At 37.0% G+C, this 18,476-nt stretch overlaps 2 protein-coding genes across 3 annotated transcripts in view; one reads left to right on the forward strand and one right to left on the reverse strand.

Annotated features, from left to right (window-relative positions):
• LOC135217762 (caveolin-3-like) overlaps window positions 1-18,476 on the reverse strand; it is a 103,224-nt gene that overhangs the window by 82,431 nt on the left and 2,317 nt on the right. The window lies entirely within an intron of this gene.
• The window catches only part of LOC135217579 (piggyBac transposable element-derived protein 4-like), a 28,936-nt gene continuing 24,528 nt past the window's right edge, over window positions 14,069-18,476 (forward strand). The window contains exon 1 of the mRNA XM_064253545.1: window positions 14,069-14,261. Coding sequence (XP_064109615.1) covers window positions 14,069-14,261 — 193 coding nt within the window. The remainder of the gene's footprint in view (window positions 14,262-18,476) is intronic.

The following is an 18,476-nucleotide window of genomic DNA, read 5'->3' on the forward strand; positions in this document are numbered from 1 at the left end:
TTGCACCGGATTCTTCGTCAAAACTGACAACACCGAAGATAGACATTTCCATCCTTATCAAATTTCCCTACCTGTGGGTTTTAAAAACTGGAGTTAATGACCCGTCAGCAGCCACTCCTTGTTCGGTAAGAGTATAGAAACCCGTAAATTATTCTACAGCTAGTGTTATAAAAAAAATAATGATTTCGGAAGATAAAGTGATCTGCAATACCCTGTAACCTTTTACTAGGCTGGGACTGCAACGGAAAGAAAGGAATTGGTTTATTTACTGTAAACTCTGCAAGAGAAGAAAGGAATATTTTATCAGATGCAGTGACACAAGTGACTCAGGAGGAGACTTTAATGTTCACGTAGGATCTAAGTGTGACGATGTGATTGGTAAGGAAACCAAAAACGAGAAATGATACTATAATTTTGCCAGAGCCTAAGATCCAAGATGTTAAGCACAGTGTTTAGGAACCCTTGAAAAAATAACCCAAAAGATTGGAGAGACTGAAACAGATTGATTTGATCATGATGATAAGTAGTTTTCATCAAAGTATAGTACTACAGTACCACATGAGGAATGCTTAACACACTGGGGATTGCTGCTTCCTGATGCAATTGTAAGGGATGAAAAAAAAAGATGAAGAGAAAGACTGTGAGAGAGATGTAAACAAGGAACTTCGATGTGATTCAAAAGACGTATCACAAACCAGTATCAGTAAATAAAGCATCCAAAAGTGATAACTGGAAGCCGATGAAAGAAGGCACACAAAGACAGTGTGTGTGACATCGGAGAAAGGCTGTAGAGAATGAGACATGCTCGTGAAATAAAGATGTACAGACGGCCAACGAAGAATTGGCGTAGTTTCTTAATTCATTGTTCGTTAAGGAAATATTGCCGTATGCAGGTGCCAGATTATTTATGTAACAATAAATAACATTTCCTTTCAAAGGTGCTATACTTGAAATAAATTACATTAGAATTGAGTAGACTTATTCAACGTATTAAAGATAATTATTTTGCAAAGTAAGGAAAATATATACCAATGGGTCCACGATTTCTAATTTTATTCTCAACTCTAGCTTCGTGACAGCATACCGAAGATTTTGAAGTTGGCTTTGCTGCCGCTCGAGTCTTTACTCAACGTATCGTACTGCACTGGGGTGTTGTGTCATTCGTTCTCCTACAGCCGATAAATAATACATCAAGGCGTTAACATTCTTTGAAAACGATGTTTAATTAAACTAATTTTGTCCTTTGATCAATAAATAATTTGCATGACACATTTAGTGGGCCTAAACTGGACTTCTGATTTTCTCACATGATTAGTCTAGGTCTATACTCTCTCTTATACGTGATAATATTAATGAATATTTAAATCGCAATATATATATATATATATATATATATATATATATATATATATATATATATATAAATATAATGCTTTATTTGACTATTCCCGTTATTCTTGTTTTATTAGCCATGTTCGCCTTTCTTCTTATCCTTTCATAACTGGTTAACATAATTAACTCTAACCTAGCTATTCAAAGTCAAAAAGCAATCATAAAAAAATCAAACGAATATAATTCAGTCTTATTTTTATCGATGTCCTCGCCTTCTTGGATCCCAGTCGGAGACAGTATGTTCGTTCGTTCGGCCTCCTCTCTGTGTGTGTCCAGAAGAGCGCCTTCACCTTGGAATTCTTGAGCATTTTAACTTGAAGATCTCTGGAGATGTTGTTATCCTCGACGGAGCCACAGCTCCGTCGAATCCTGCCCCAGAGATCTTCTCCGCTCAAATTTCTACAGAGGAAGAGTGAGAAAAGGATATTCTACTTACGAGAACAGAGGAGAAAGGCTTCTGCAATCCTCAGGAATCCCAAAAGGTAACCGCCCTTCAAGACACGAAGGAAGGAAGACGAAGGACGAACGAACGAACGAACGACACTGTCTCCGTCTGTCTTCAAGGAAGGAAGGAAGACTTCGAAATCCACAAGAGAAGAATCGAAGCTTCCGTCAGCTTCTCAAAACAACCATCAGCATCAAGCGTCTTTGACAACAGGGTCTCCCGTCAAGGGCTAAGAGAAAGTGGATGAAGATTGCATGAAGGTCTGCAAAGGACGTCACAGTGAGACGAGGACCAAAAGGAGGACTGGTTACTGGAAGAGGATTGGATACTGGAACTACTACAGAGGAAGAGTGAAAGAGGACTACTTACGAGAACAGAGGAGAAGGCTTCCCAAATCCTCAAGAATCCCAAAATGAACTTGCCCTTCAAGACACACGGGGAGGAGGACGAAGGACGAACGAACACACAGTCTCCGTCTGCCTCCAAGGAAGAAGGAGGAAAAGACTTCGAAAGAATCTGAAGCCACTCTTGCAGGGCTGTGGCTCCGTCGAATACAGCCACAGAGATCTTCACTGCTCAAATTGCTAAAGAATCCCAATTGCCTCCGTCTGTCTCCAAGGAAGGAAGAAGACATCGAAATCCACAAGAGAAGAATCGAAGCTTCCGTCAGCTTCTCAAACCAACCATCAGCACCAAGCGTCTTTGATTGCAGCCTCTCGACAACAGAGCCTTCCGCCAAGGACTGAGGGAAAGAGGAGGAAAGACGCAAGAAGGTCTGCAAAGGACGGCACAAGGAGACGAGGACCAAAAGGAGGACTGGACACAAGGAAGAGAAGTTGGATACAGGAAGAAGACTGGACACAAGACTGGACACAGGAAGAAGACTGGACACAGGAAGAAGACTGGCCCACAGGAAGAAGACTGGACACAGGAAAGAAGATAGATACAGGAAGAAGACTGACACAGGAAGAAGACTGGACACAGGAAGAAGACTTTGGATACAGGAAGAAGACTGGACACAGAAGAAGACTGGATACAGGAAAGAGACTGGACATACGGAAGAAGACTAGATACAAGAAGAAGACTAGATACAGGAAGAAGACTGGACACAGGAAGAAGACTATATACAGGAAGAAGACTGATACAGAAGAAGACTAGATTTACAGAAGGAAGACTAGATACAGAAGAAGACTGATACACAGAAGACTAGATACAGGAAGAAGACTAGACAGAAGAAAGACTGGACTAGTACAGGAAGAAGCTAGATACAGGAAGAAGACTAGACACAGGACGAAGAAACTGGACACAGAAGATTTTACAGGAAGAAGACTAGATACAGGAAGAAGATAGATACAGGAAGAAGACTGGACACAGGAAGAGACTAGATTACAGAAGAAGACAAGGAAGAAGACAGGGGGAAGAAGACTGGGACACAAGGAAAGAAGACTAAGATACAGGAAGAAGATACTGAATACAGGAAGAAGACTGGAGAGAAAGAAGTCTAGATACAGGAAGAAGGACTGAACACAGGAAGACAGACTGGGACACAGGAAGAAGACTAGATACAAGGAAAGAAGATGGACACAGGAAGAAGACTAGATACAGTAAGAAAGACGAAAGAGATACAGGAAGAAGACTAGATACAGGAAGAAGACTGGACACAGGAAAAGAAGACTGAGATACAGGAAGAAGGACTAGATACGGAAGAAGGACTGGACACAGGAAGAAGACTAGATACAGGAAGAAGACTGGACAGACTAGATACAGGAAAAGAAGACTGGACACAGGAAGAAGACTAGATACAGGAAGAAGACTAGATACAGGAAGAAGACTGGCACAGGAAGAAGAACTGGACACAGGAAGAAGACTAGATACAGGAAGAAGACTGGACACAGGAAGAAGACTAGAACAGGAAGAAGATTGGACACAGGAAGAAGACTAGATACAGGAAGAAGACTGGACACAAGGAGGTGACCAAAAAAGCGGAAAATAGATGAGATAGAGAGAAACAAGAAAACCACAGTGAAGTCAAACGGAAGGAGAGCAAGAAAATTGATTAAAAAAAATCAGATACCAACCATTTAATCGAGAGAGAGAGAAATTCTACCAAACTTCTGTTTCAACTCTTAATCGAAAGAGAGAGAGAGAGAGATAAATTTTACCAAACTTGTTTCAACTCTTTAATTGAAAGAGAGAGAGAGAGAAATTCTACCAAACTTCTGTTTCGACTCTTTAATCGAGAGAGAGAGAAATTCTACCAAACTTGTTCAACTCTTTAATCGAAAGAAAGAAAGAGAGAGAGAGAGAATTCCAATTAAATGAAGGCCTTAAAAAAAGCCCCCCCCCCCCTTTTTTTAATATTATACAAAAATACTCAAAAGAAGTCTAATAAAATACTTAGGCTGAAAATAAAAAATATCAATTGTTATTGTAAATCAAAATCGTCCATAATTACATCACGAGTTAAAAACTCTACAAATATTGCAATTTGAGTTTGGTTAAGCTTACTAATAAAGCACTTAACTTCATTCGCAATTTCCTTTAATGAATGAAAGAGCGCAATTCGAGCAGATAATTCAGCATTATATGGCTTGCATTTTTTTAGACGACTAAAAGGACGCACTTGGCATAGTACTCAATGACTATTGTTTACTTTTTCCTTTCACAAGAGCATGGAGGCAGTGGTGAACCTTGACCCGAACCCTGTTCTAGTTTTTTCTTTCTTTTCTTAGGGAGGGGAATAAAAGTAATATATATATATATATATATATATATATAATATATATATACACATACATATATATATATAAATATATATACCTATATTTACGTGTGTAGATAAATAATTATATACTATACATATATATAGGTAATATATATATGTATATATATATACATATATATAATATATATATATAATAGATATACATACTATCCATACATACATACAATATACTACATATATTATATAAATATATATACTATATTTAACGTGTGTAGATAAATAATTATATACTATACTATATATTCGTATATATATACATATACATATATATATATATATTATATATATATATATATAATGTATATATATATATATATATATATATATATATATATATAAATGTATATACCTATATTTACGTGTGTATAATAAATAATTATATACTATACAATATATATATATATATATATATATATATATATATATATATATATATCTATATATATTATAATATTTATATTATATAGATCTATATAGATATATATAAGATATATATTTAAAAAGATTTTTAATATTTATATTGTATATTTAATATATAAATATATAAAAATTAAATTATATAAATGATAATTTATTAAAACTTTAAAAAAAAAAAAATCTACCTGTTCATTACATCTAGTAAGATACATTCTTTAGGTGTCCTTCAGAACAGGACCAGATACTCCTGAAACAAAACACAGACAGACAGGTAGACAGACTTACCGTCACTCAAATAGAGACCAATAGAACCAAGAGCATAACCTTCCGCCCCCAACTCCCCCCAGCCCCCTACAAGTTAAATAAAAGATAAGGACGCTGCATATTTGATGGGCGAGACCCCAGTTGAGGTCGGGTCAACCTCATAAACCTACGTTTTATTGGGGCTTTGGGCTAAGTGTCGAACCCATGTCTGCTCTTCACGAGTTTTATTTCATAATTTCCTCTCTTTTTTCAGAGAGAGAGAGACGCCTTCAGACGGGGCACTCCCCAAACGATTAATGATCTGGTATGGCCAATTAACTTATAATAATACTAATGAAGTCTCTTAATGTCTCCCCAGTGTCTTTTGAATGTCTCCCACAAACAGTATACAGTAAGTCCCCTGTCCCTAGTCACCCTCCACCCCTAGCCCCACCCCTTACCTCATAAAGGTGTCAACAGTACATAGGCCAAGCAAGGAGAAGAAAAGCCTTCAAGTTCTTGCAGGGTACCAAGAAACAAGTAGGTGAACATTACGAAGATCCAGAGTTAAAAATGTTTAGATACATGTAGTTGTCCATCAAGGATCAGCTCTTGAAGAGGAAACAACAAATAAGAGCAGAAAAAGAGGTCATGTGGGCTGCTTTATGTACGTGACGTGGCGGTTACAAGACAGAAGAAGAGGCTGTACAAATTTTTAAAGGGTATAAGAGTAACTAGGGAAGAGAAGTAATTTAATATCAACAAAAATGCATACTGACAAAGGAAGATCACAGTAAAATTAAGGATGGGCAAGGATTAGGAATAGTTAGTCAGAACAGTAGTAGATGCAGGAGTGGGAGAAGAAGACCAATAGAAATGCCAATGAAATCCCGAGAAAAAATGGATAGATGAAAACTCGGATCCGATGGGGATGGAGGCAGAAAGGTATACATGACAGGAGAGCGTGGATGGAGCTCATTTCACGTCTAATCCCATTAGAGAAACTGATGCAAAGCCGTCAGTCATATTCTATAAATCGGGGTGTTGTTGCTACAAGGGTTTTTTTTTTTCTTTATCCAAGTGGGAAACTGATGATAAAACTTGAACCATCCGTAGTTGGATTCGAAGCAGCGCTCAGAGGTTCCAGTGAGAATGGACTATCAAGAAAGTCAAGGTTTCTTCCTTTGCTTTCCTTCTTGGATATAGGCTTGTAGTTATGTGCATACACACACACACACACATATATATATTAAATGTATGTGTACTTTTAACTATGCAGTGTTCTGCGCCATTTCTCAAGTCTTTTCCTTTATAGCTGTTGATTACTTAATGGTGTTCATGTCTTCTTAATTTACTGTGAAGCCTGATGACAGACCGGTAAATAAACTTGTTTGCATATTAGATAATGAACTCTCGCTCGCTTGTTAAAACCACGCTCAACACATATTTATCCAAGATTCGTGCGGTATTTACATGTTATACATTGTACCCTAAGGTTGAACCCAGTTAATCCTTGCCTTCCATTAGAAAGTAATTGCAAAACTTCACAGGCATTTTCTGACTGTTAAACAATAGCACGTATTGCACATGTCATGCAATTAGCCTGCAAGGGTCTAGGGTTGAATTACGTGCTGTAAAGTGGACCGCGAGAGACCTTAATAGCGGGTAAGGGGAAGCAGGACAGAATGTTTACACGCGAGTAGGGAGGGTTGTTGTGCTTGGTAACCAAGTGGTGAGTTTATTTGTGACAACTTGCACCTTAAATAAAGTACCTGCCAGGATCGAGTGTATGCGAAAGAGCGCTTTTTGATACTGGTGCATACGTGTCTTCAACCGTATGTTTATTTTATTCGTATTTTTATATAATAGATCTGACTCAGGGTGCCTGGTATGACTGACCTTTCAGTGTCCTTCCGTTAGCTAAAGCACTGAAATTTTGCTATCGCCGAATGTTTAAGATTCAGTGTATTATATCACCTATGGGTAAACGGAATTCAATATCTTGTGTTTGATCCAAGAACCAAAGGTGAAATAGGAATTAAACCATGGTCATAACTTTTGAACAGTTTGAGATATGGGTATTATATTGGATATATACATACTCCAATACTGACGCCAGTATGCAGTAGTGTGAGGATCATTCTTAAAGGTCAAATGTCAAATAGGAATTAAGCCTTGGCCATTGTTTTTCAACTCTTCGTGGTTGATACTTATTATGCGGCAAGTGCACTCCAACTAATGAAGCTCATGTTCAGAATAAGGATAAGGTCATACTCCTAATATCCGATATCTGGCAACGTGATAGAACCCAACAGAGGATCTCTTGAAAGATCTGTATCACATATATAGTTGGAAGAGTCGAGAGTTTTTTCTTTCAATAAAACTGCAGTATGTTGATGATAATCTTAAAATGATAATGTCCATTTTAAAAGCTTGATTTGCTACGTGGAATCCTTTTAATCAGTCCTTCATGGAATATGTTAATGAAAATAAGGTTAGGAAAGAATATCTTAAATATTATCTTGAAACTTATACATATTACCGCGATTTAAATTATGCTGTACTGAAAAAGAATAATGTTCCCTGTTTTCTTGACTTGTTTTAAAAGCAAGTGTACATTTGTCGCTCCCACATGGAAAATGTCTATGGAATCAGAGTAAATATTTCATGATAAAAGAAAAAAAAATTTTTTTTCGTAAAGTATGTCCGATTGGCACTTTGAATCTCATCTCGTAATCAATTATTCAGAATGTTGAGACCAAGCCACAACCTTAACCTGGTTTGTGTCAGTCACGTCATGCAAATTCGTCGAACGACTTTGGTTTTCACGCGAACTTCAAAATTAAGAGCAATTGCCGATTAGTAATTGTGTTTTCCCCACCGGTTTTCATTTCTTTCCTTTTACTCTGCCTTCGTTCATATTATATTTCTTCCATCTTCATTTCTACCCTCTCCTAACATTATTTCATAGTGCAGCTGCGAGGTTTTCCTCTTGTTACACCTTTCAAACCTCCTATACTCTCAATTTCTCTTTGTAACTCTTGAATGACCTCGAAGGTCCCAGTGCTTGGCTATTGGTCTAAATATGATATTCCAGGTCCAGTTCCCCACCAGCTTTCGTATCACCAGTTATCACAGAGATGATTCATTGCGTTTGCAAATCAAATGCCAATTTTGTCCGATCGTGTTAACTCTTCAACGCAGGTAATTGTGACTGTCATGAATTTTGTCTCAAGTCCTTTTCACGTACTGTTGTGTGCGTGTTTCTTGTCTAAATGAGGGACCGTGAGTCTTTGTATCATGTCTTCCTTTCGAGCAAATTCATGAAATACGAATCCATTGTTTATTTCATTTCCAAGGGAACGTGGTTGTTTGAATAGAGATTTTTGTCCAAGCACGACAGACCAAGCAATTTACTTTTGTGAAGTTTATCATTCTTGTAAATAACCATATAGGATTCATTGGAAATCCCAGCGATGCTTAAAATATCAGCTTGGCGCCTTGACTGTGTTACATTATCGGCTGCAATTCTGGCTTGAAAGTTTATATTTAAGTGTTACGACTTGATCATCGTTTATAGATAATCCAGTAGTATATATAGACTTTTTACTTTAGTCATACACACCTGCGCACGCGCGCAAACACTCATACTCCACAGCACATATATATGTATATTAATGTATATTTATTTATTTTTGCATTGTTGCCCTAAGTGGTGCCAGTGGTATAAGGTACAGAAATAATGTACCTTATCTCTAGAGGTGTAACCGCAATTTTTACTCCTGTTGCATATGGAGAGAAGAAAATAATAGTTTCTATGTTCTGCTTGCTGTGAAAGACACAAAATGGCCGAGGGCATGGAATATGGAGCCTCATAATTTGAACTGGTGTTCCAGAAAAAGGGAGAGATGATGAAACACGAAGGCTTGAAGTTTTTTGCGCGTGGGTCGGGTGTATTAGAAGACAAATCTATGATTGTTGATGTGTTTCAAGAGAGAAAGTCGGGTGTTTTGGCACTTTGTGAGACAGCGGTGAAAGGGCAGTGTGTGTGTGCGTGCAAGCACACAGGAATGGGATGGATAAAAATCGTTTGCGTGTAGGGTAGCCGAAATATACGAAGCCCGGAAGCGGGTAGCTCTTTTTGTCTTATTTTAGGATTTTAATGGTAAGGTAAGAGTGCGGAAGGAGAAAAAGACATACCAGTGGGAGGAAGAGTTTTCAATAAAGAACGGTTTAAGTTTACCATACTACAGTCAGGGTTGAGGTCAGTTAATTTTTATCAATTGAAATCTATTCCAATTCAACGAAAACTGTGAATATATCAAATCCAATTCAATTCCATATATTTTTCAAAAGTAAAGGTTCATTTCCAATACAATTCAAGTCATGAGTTTCAATTCCAATTCAATTACAATTCATTATATGATTGATATTTCACGTGAAGGGAGAAACTTATATTTTACTTACCTCGGGTAAGCTACTCACATCTGTATCTCGTCATACATAAAAAATTATACAACTTTGTAGTAAACATAAAGCTCCCATTTTCAATTAACAAAAAATTCGCTTCTCAAAATTTTGTCTTAGAACGGTGTTACCCCATATTATAGGCCTATCTTATCCAAACTGTGACTGTGGTGAGAAAAATGGTACAAATCTCATTATACAACTGTCTGTCTATTAAACATAAATTTCATATTTTTTATAACCAAAAAGTTGGCAGCTTGTAATAAACAATATTCAATTAGAACACACATGATTTGCTATACATTATAAGGGCGTATCGATCAATTCATATCAATTCGTAGCATTTTAGCAGCAATTCATATCAATTCACTGAATTTAGCATCAATTCATGTCAATTCATCTCAATTTTTCGGCATCAATTCCGATACAATTCCAATTCAATTCATAATTGACCCCAACCCTGACTACAGTGCTGATTGGAGATAGTTGCGAGAAAACTTAGAAACCGGTGAAAGATTTGAAAGTGTTTGCAAGAGGAGAAAGTAAATGAAGGTTTGACGATTGAGCAGTGACTGTTAGCACAGTTGGTGAAAGAATGGAAGTGTTTGATTCATGAAGTATTTGAGAGTAAATGAAATAGACGACGGTAGGAGGAAAGGAAAGGGGAAGACAGCAAAGATGAAGCAAGGAAATGTGTATCAGGATGTTAGCAAAGGATTTGGGTTAAGACTTGGATTTTCTATTTTAGCCGAAATGGGTAATTATGAAGTGATTATTACGCTAACTCTGTTGAAATGAAGTGTATAATTTGATTGTGAATGAAATTAAAACTATTAAATCTGTTAAGATGAACTGCTAGTGTAGCATAAGTGGTGTTATACTATATAGCTAAGTTGCGGATATTTTGCTGCACAGGTGTTTTTTTCACGATTCAGCAGCTAAATTATGAACGAGCGGAGTGGTAGAGGAAAAAACCAAGAAAATGCATCGATTAAATAGTACAAGTGAGTCATCATTTATGAACTGACTTTATCATCAGAACAATGTGCTCGTCACTCACTCAGCCTTATCAATAAACAAAGCAATTTCATGGTTGAGACAAGCTTGGTGTTGAGCTACTACAGACTCATTTAGGACAAGGCTACACAAAACAAAGAAGGATCGTGTGGAGTCCTAATTATAGGTAAGATCGCGCAACAAAGCAGATTCAGTCACTCAGGGAGCAATTGCGAATTCCCATCAAATCCTGATTATAAACCAGATTAAGGAGCCAAGAAATTCCACAGTCGTAGAATAAGATTAACTCCCTCAAGAACTAAAGCATCGGTCATTCATTTAATGGTGTAATTATGACATGTTACTCATAAAACATGAGTGATTCCTGCACATGTAGCAGTCTTATTAAGTCTTATTTATAAACCTTACTACAGCCAATGAAGGAGCGTCGGTTATTCTTGGAGCAGTTTTGAGTAACCCCAGTTACGAACTGTGCTATGCCTGTCATTGCAAGCTACAAATGATGTATTAAGCTGGCTGTGCAACATAGGTTACATGTATTGATGGCCACAAATGGAGGCATTCTGCAAAATACAGATCAGACTACAAAGGACAAAGAAGTGACATTCAGTTGTACCAAATTCAAACTTCAAACGGAATCGCTTCAAGACAAAAAGTGCCTATGAATCCTACTACATCCTTACCCAATCATAGTCATGGGGTAGACATTGCGGAGCAAACGGAAATCTTCGAGAATCATTTATAAAACATACTACACAGGGCATTGAGAAATCCTTGTTAAAGCCAAATCTACACAGAATAAGAAAACGCCAAATACTCTGAGAAATCCTATATAATACGAATGAGATAAATACACTTAATCAAGGACCAATCCTATAAAAATCATGAAGGTTGCCAATTAAACCCAGTTCCTGCTAATTCCTACCTATAACCCCAGTGGTTTCATTTATACTGAACTCGGGAACAAAATGCGCAAGCATGGATCTCTGTATCCATTGAAAATACGTTGTAAATAAACTCACAAAAGTATATCTCTTTTATATTTTTTGTTGGCTTCTTCTTCAGGTTCAAAGAAGAAGCTTTCATTAATCAAGAACAAGTCTGCTTTTTTGACTACCGAAGTGGATGTACAGGTCGAATTAGAGAGGCGTTCAGCTGACGCGTCCAATTATTCTATCAGTGTAATGGATGAATATGCAGTTTCATCGGGCTAATTCTAGATTCGCGCCCTTTTCCAGTGCACACATGTAGCTAAAGCTCCACCAATATAGCTTTCAGTGTTGACGTCATTTATTCTCGGATTTCATGGTACGACATGATTGTCTAGCAATTCCTTTGTTCTTTGATCCCTTTCTCTTTTGCTAGCACGCAAGAAGGTGCTAAAACTATTGGATTTTTTCCCGAACGACTGCGTAGCCGTTCACCATAGCATTTCCTTTCTTCATCGTTTCAAGGCCTTATCTGAGTTGTTGGAACTGTTTTTTGCGCGAGGATTATTGCTATTATTAAAATAGTAGTGCCGGGCGCATTACGTTTGCGCTAATTGGGGGATTAAAACTGGGAACGTTTTAGCGCCGATATTTCTTACGATTGCGCGCGGAGCCGTTGGAGGAACTAGTGGTTAAACTCCTCGTTACACATGACATTAAGGTAACGAGCGTTATAGCTAAAAGTTGTCTTCTTTTATACCTGACATATTCTAAGGTCAGTTTCAAACCACTCACCACCATGGAGTTCAGGTTAACGAAAGAAGTCGCTCGTATACGAAGGATATACATTCCGTGTTGATAGGGCACTGGCGTCCGGGACTTATCCTGGAGATGCACATCAAAGCAGTAGGGGAGACCGGGGCTAATTGACACACTTTTTACAATTTTGGTTATTGCGAATATAAAACAAACATTTTTGCAAAATTCTTACCACCATTGAAAAATATTAACATTCGTCTTTATCATATAGCAAAATAATTGTTGTTGTTTGCTTTCAACATAACTTTTTTGTGCCAACTTGCCCCTATACGGGGTAAGTTGGCACACATTATGAGGTAAGTTGGCACATTGATAATTACAAGAAAATTTCTACATTGCATTTAAATCAAATAGCAAAAATACCCTCTGAATTTCCAAAATACAAAATATAAGGCATTAGTATTACTTCAGATCATCATCATCTAGTTGTAATTGTGGCAGGTGTCAAATAAATCGTCGTCAGTAGTCTTCATACTCCCACATGTTACATGCCCTGCACTGGACCCACACCTCTCCTGGCTTACCAAACACAGGCTGTCTTCAGCTGAGCTTTCTTCTGAAGCAACAGGAATAGTTCTTAAACTCTGTATCACGCTGATGACTGATCTGAAGCCCATGTGTCTTTTCGGACATCTCTCAATCTGTTACATAACCACCCGTAAAATCAAAATCTTGAAATAGTCTGTATTCAGAGTTGAAATTCCATCAATCCTAAACCCATTGAAAACATCAGAATAAGTGACAGCTAGAGGTAAAAGCGAGGAAACTTTACCAGGAATGTCACAGATGGGCATACTTGATCTTGGATTATCAGTCATCCACGAATCACATGCCCTGTTAACACATTTCTTCAGAGGTCTATAAACACTAAAATCCAGGGGCTGCAACTTGTGAGAATAATGTGGAGGAAATGATAGGACACTAATCTCATTATCCTTCCAAAAATCCAGAAACAAAACGTAAATTATATAAATAAATAGGCTTACTATTGTTATCAAATAACGTAAGGCAAGTCTGTACACGTGCCAACTTGCCCCATCCCTTCATTTGGTACAAAAACACTTACCATTCCACACCAAGATGCCTTGAAGGATTAATTTTAATGGAATAGAATCTTTAAACCATAAGGAAAACTATGATATAACTGAAAAATAATCTTTCATGAATGTATAGATGTTATAGCAAATAACAGAAAGATCTATCTACAGAATTTTGCTGGTAACTGAGGAACTACGTGGCAATTACACAGTATAGGTATTAGAGTCATCCATTGGTAAACTTTAAAGTTATTTTGAGTGTGCCAACTTACCCCTGTAGCCAACTAGCCCCGGTCTCCCCTATACAGCAAGGCTCAAGACAAATCCGGAAATATCGACTATAATCCATGGAAACGATGAACATTCCCATGAGGAGAACAAAAGGAAAGTAGAACGACAAGTGATCCTTGCAGCTGTGAAAAGAAAGGCATCAACGAGACCCATGAAGCTCGTGCGAACTGAATTGCAAAATGTGGGTTATTAATCTTTATTAGGAAAGGACTTGAAAAGTTTGACTATGGCAATCTACAGAGAAAGACGAAAAATATACCCAGCTTTGCCAAAATCTAGAGCGGACGTGCATGATACTTTGGATGTGCTTAAGATTGAAACCAACAAGAATGAAGAGTTTTGTTTAGTTAATGATAAAGATGAAGGAATTGTCATCTTTTCATGTCATGCCAACCTCGTCGCCCTATGTACACAAGTGAGTGAGATATTTGTTGATGGAACTTTTAAGTGTTGTCCCAAGTACTTTGAACAGCTATATACCATTCATGGATTTAATAAGGGACATGATGTCCCTCTAGTGTATGCACTGCTTCCAGCAAAAACAGATGTTTATACGACGTTGCTTAGAAGGATTTTGGATCTGTGTTCAAGCAAAGAATTGATGCTAAGTTTAAGTCTAGTCCACATTGACTTCGAACTGGCAATGCACAATGCACTTAGAAAAGTTTTTCCTAGTGCCCAAATACAGTGTTGCAGGTTTCATCTTGGCCAAAGTTGGTGGCGACAGATTCAAAAACTAGGATTAGGATCTCTCTATAAGGACAGAAACTCGGATGTTAGTTCATGGCTGTCACAGTTTTTCGGATTGGCTTTTTTCAGTCTTTCGGAAGTAGGAGACTGCTTTGCAGAGGAACTGATGACGGACATCCCCGATGACAACCGGTGTGTAAAATTTGCTGACTACATCATAGATAATTATATTTCATCAGAATCTTCGCTTCCTCTGAATCTTTGGGCATCAATTCCGTCGACCGAAGCAAGGCGTACAACGAATGGCCCAGAGTCTTTTCACGCCCATTATAATAATGCACAATTTTACTCGGCTCACCCTTCAATGTTTTTGTTTTTAGATAATATCCTTAAACTTCTGGCAACAACTTACATCAAGTTACGAGGGATTGAATCTCAAACAGTTTTAAGAAAAAGTGAAAAAGAAAAAAAATGATTATCTAATGGCAAGAACTGACTTGTAAATTTGTAAATAATTAATTTTAACTTCGATGTATTTTTACTATTGTTTACAATAAAGTGTTTCATTCATTCCTTAGATTTTAACTTAATTCAACTCTCTTCGTAGAAACTGCAGTCAATCCATGAAAACATTACCTTCAGCAACTAAATGTGATCATAATTACTTATTTCGTAAGTGCATATGAAAGTTTGCTGAAAATCAACATCATCTTACAATTAACTTGTTCCAATTTCACATTACAAGCGTTTTTCCCGTGAAAAGCATGCGCGCAAATGTAATATATGGTTGCGCGCAATTTAGTTATTTTGGCGCTCAATTGTAATGGCAATGCGCTCAAACGTATGCACCAGTAGTGCCAGACCACTACTCACTGAGCTTGACTATCAGCTCTCACGGGGCTGACCCAGAGGATTTGTTTTAACTTATAGTGTATTGTTTATTTTTATGTTTTGTCAATTAAATTACATTTTTTTCAAAACGTTTATAATTAGATTAATTGAAAAGTGGAAGAACAGAGGAGAGAACGGATATGATAGTTTTGATGTTCTGGTTGCGATGTAGAGTTCTCGGTAGACAAGTTCAGGAGTTGGCTTATGAGAAAAATCAAGGCAACATCCAAAGCCACATTCGCACGTCAAGTGCAGAATCGGTTATTAACCATCTGTGCAAGAATTTCTACAACAGTGGTTGTTTCTTACACTTACTTAAAAAGCTCATTAGCAGTGCATGAAACCCCCTCACACACCTACTGCGCCGCTCGTAAACGTCTCTCTGGATGTTAAGGCTCATCCTTTCTTTAAACGTTTCCGTTCCATCTGTCCAGAACTTTGTTGGTCTTCCTTGCCTCCTTCCTCCCCATACTTCTGAATTACAGTACGTTCATTTTACTACCGTATCGTCTTCTGTTCACTCCAGATGGTCAAACCTTCTCAAAACACAATGATCCATCTTTTCATTTATCATATGTAAAACCACTTATTTGTTTAAGGTTTATAATAAATTTAAGTTGCATACCAGAGTACACTTACATTGATTTTTTTAAGAAGCTGGTAAGAGATTTATTTATTTGAACCAGATATTTGAAATGTTAATCTGAAGCCTGGAAACTTTTTTATTTCTATGCTTTAGTATAAAGAGAAGATCCCTACCATGGAAAAGTTATTTGATTTATAGTCATGTCACTTCTCAATTAACATTGAAACACTAGTTATTCGTCAAAGGAACACCATTTTTAAAAATTTCATTCCAAGATAAGTGTTGCCGTGCTTGCATGAATTCGATATTAATCCTTGTCTTTGCAAATGTAGCCATCGATAATAGGAATACAACTGTGCTTCTACAATACCACATGTCACGTGTGTAATCTTGTTTTGTGCCGCAATGATATGTCACAACAAAATAAAAACGTCGTTTGCGTCTCGGTAAAAGGGGAAGATTAGTTCCATTCCTATTCAAAGGCCTCGTCTTGTTCGATTTCCTTTGTATTCAATGTAGCCAAGGAACAGGCCAAGGACAGTCGAAGAATACTGATGATAAACTGGTGGATGGAAGAAGTTCCTTAATGATTAACTTTCGTCTGTTGGTGATGTAAAGACTGTCTGAGACGTCAAGAAGAAAAAAAAAATATTGATGATTCAAATACAGGTTACGTGAATAAATCAGAAAGGTCGTTGGCGAGACCTACAAGAAAAACCAGTTGAAAAGTACTTCGTAATAGAACTCTCCTTTCTGGAATTGAAGGCTTCATCAGGTAGTCTGTCCTTTTTTTGTAACCCAAGCACCCGAGGTTAAGTCCGCTTAGATTTTAATGTGATTCTGCTATATCTGGGGTTTCGTTTTACTCGGATTTCGAGCTCTGCTAACTTATTCGGAGATATTTTTAATCGAAGTTCAGACATTCAGGTGCATCCTGGGTGGTCCTCTTCTTGAACTGCTGGAAGGCAAAGTTCATGAATCCACTTTTTGAAAAAATAATTTAGAAATGGGCTTCTATTTTGGATGGACTGATCTTTTTTAAAGAACAAGTGAAAGGCCAGCTCTTAGAAAGTAAAAATCAGTGTACTAACGCTGTCGGCAACGTAAAAATATTTAAGGTGAAACAGATGAAAGAAAGCAGTAAGAAGGACGTGAGGGTAAAAGAGAACCATCGGCTCTTTATCAAAAAAAGAAAAAGCATTTTTTATTTTGCAAAGTTTCGTAAAAGTTAAAGTTCACTAAAGTTAACGCCTTTTTATATTCTAGTTACTGTCACTTCAAAACGAAGTCTTGACGTCAACTTTATGACGAAATATTGTAGGTGACGTTTAATTGAACCTAACAGAATATTAGCAGGATCAAGTTATGTTAGATTCTTAAGTTCGTTGTTACCTTGACTGATATTTTGATTATAATGAGTGCATATAAGATAATGATATGATGAGTGTGGTTTGATTATGTATTCAGGACTGCTAATAGTAATAGCAGTAGTAATAGCAGCAGTCCTATAATTTAAATGTTCGGCGCCGTTCTTACCCAATACTGATTATTTTAATCCCAAAGCCCAGAACTTTGTCAATATAATAGACATTTGGAAAATATCCTGTCGTTTTGAAATTTGATTACCGCGCTAATATGACATAGCCATTTGTACTATGACATAATCATGAAATGTGCTTCCCCTGCATGTTGCAACTGCAGCTACTTGTTTTGTGGTTGTAAGAATCTGATTTGCAAGACAGGAACATGATACTTGACCAGACTGGGAAGCCAGATGATTCACAGGTGATTTTGGGTGGAAAGAACTGGATTGAGCGCCTTTATGTAACTTGGAACTTACAGCAGTTAACTTGAGAAATTTAAAGAAGAAAATACCGATTTTAAATCATTGTTATTTGGTAGGAGTTTAATCAGAATAGTATGCAGGAAATGTTTATTATCAGTATTGAAACATCTTAACTTGATAAGCTTGTTGGCGCTTTATGCAGAGTATTGGTTGCGTATAGTTTTTCAAATTAAAAGTTAGTAGGTCCAGGCTTCATATTTTTGTTGTCAGTATCTGTTATTTTATAAAAAGAACAGTGCCTAATAAGGAATTTCGTAAATTTAATTAGCCATTAACTGTGGTTCGTGTATTTTTATTATACTTTCTTTTACGTTGAAGATGAATAAGTCAACTAGCTTGTTTACAATATTTATAGCATTCATTTGAATTTGACTTTCGAACATTCATTCTTAACATTTTTCACCTTCATAGCTTTTGCGGGCAACATCATTCATTACCCCATTCGTTTTTATTGACATATCTGTCTAGCGTCCAAGAAAGGCATTGAAAATGGAACTATGGTTACCTTGCATTTCTTGGAAATTGTAATACCGGATTCCAAAATAGTTTATTCGATGAAAGAATAATCTTGTGGCTAGTTGTGTAGTTCTTAGAATAAATGACATAAATACTGGATTTATG

Source organism: Macrobrachium nipponense, chromosome 7 (genome assembly GCF_015104395.2).
Source record: "Macrobrachium nipponense isolate FS-2020 chromosome 7, ASM1510439v2, whole genome shotgun sequence".
Taxonomy (NCBI): Eukaryota; Metazoa; Arthropoda; class Malacostraca; order Decapoda; family Palaemonidae; genus Macrobrachium; species Macrobrachium nipponense.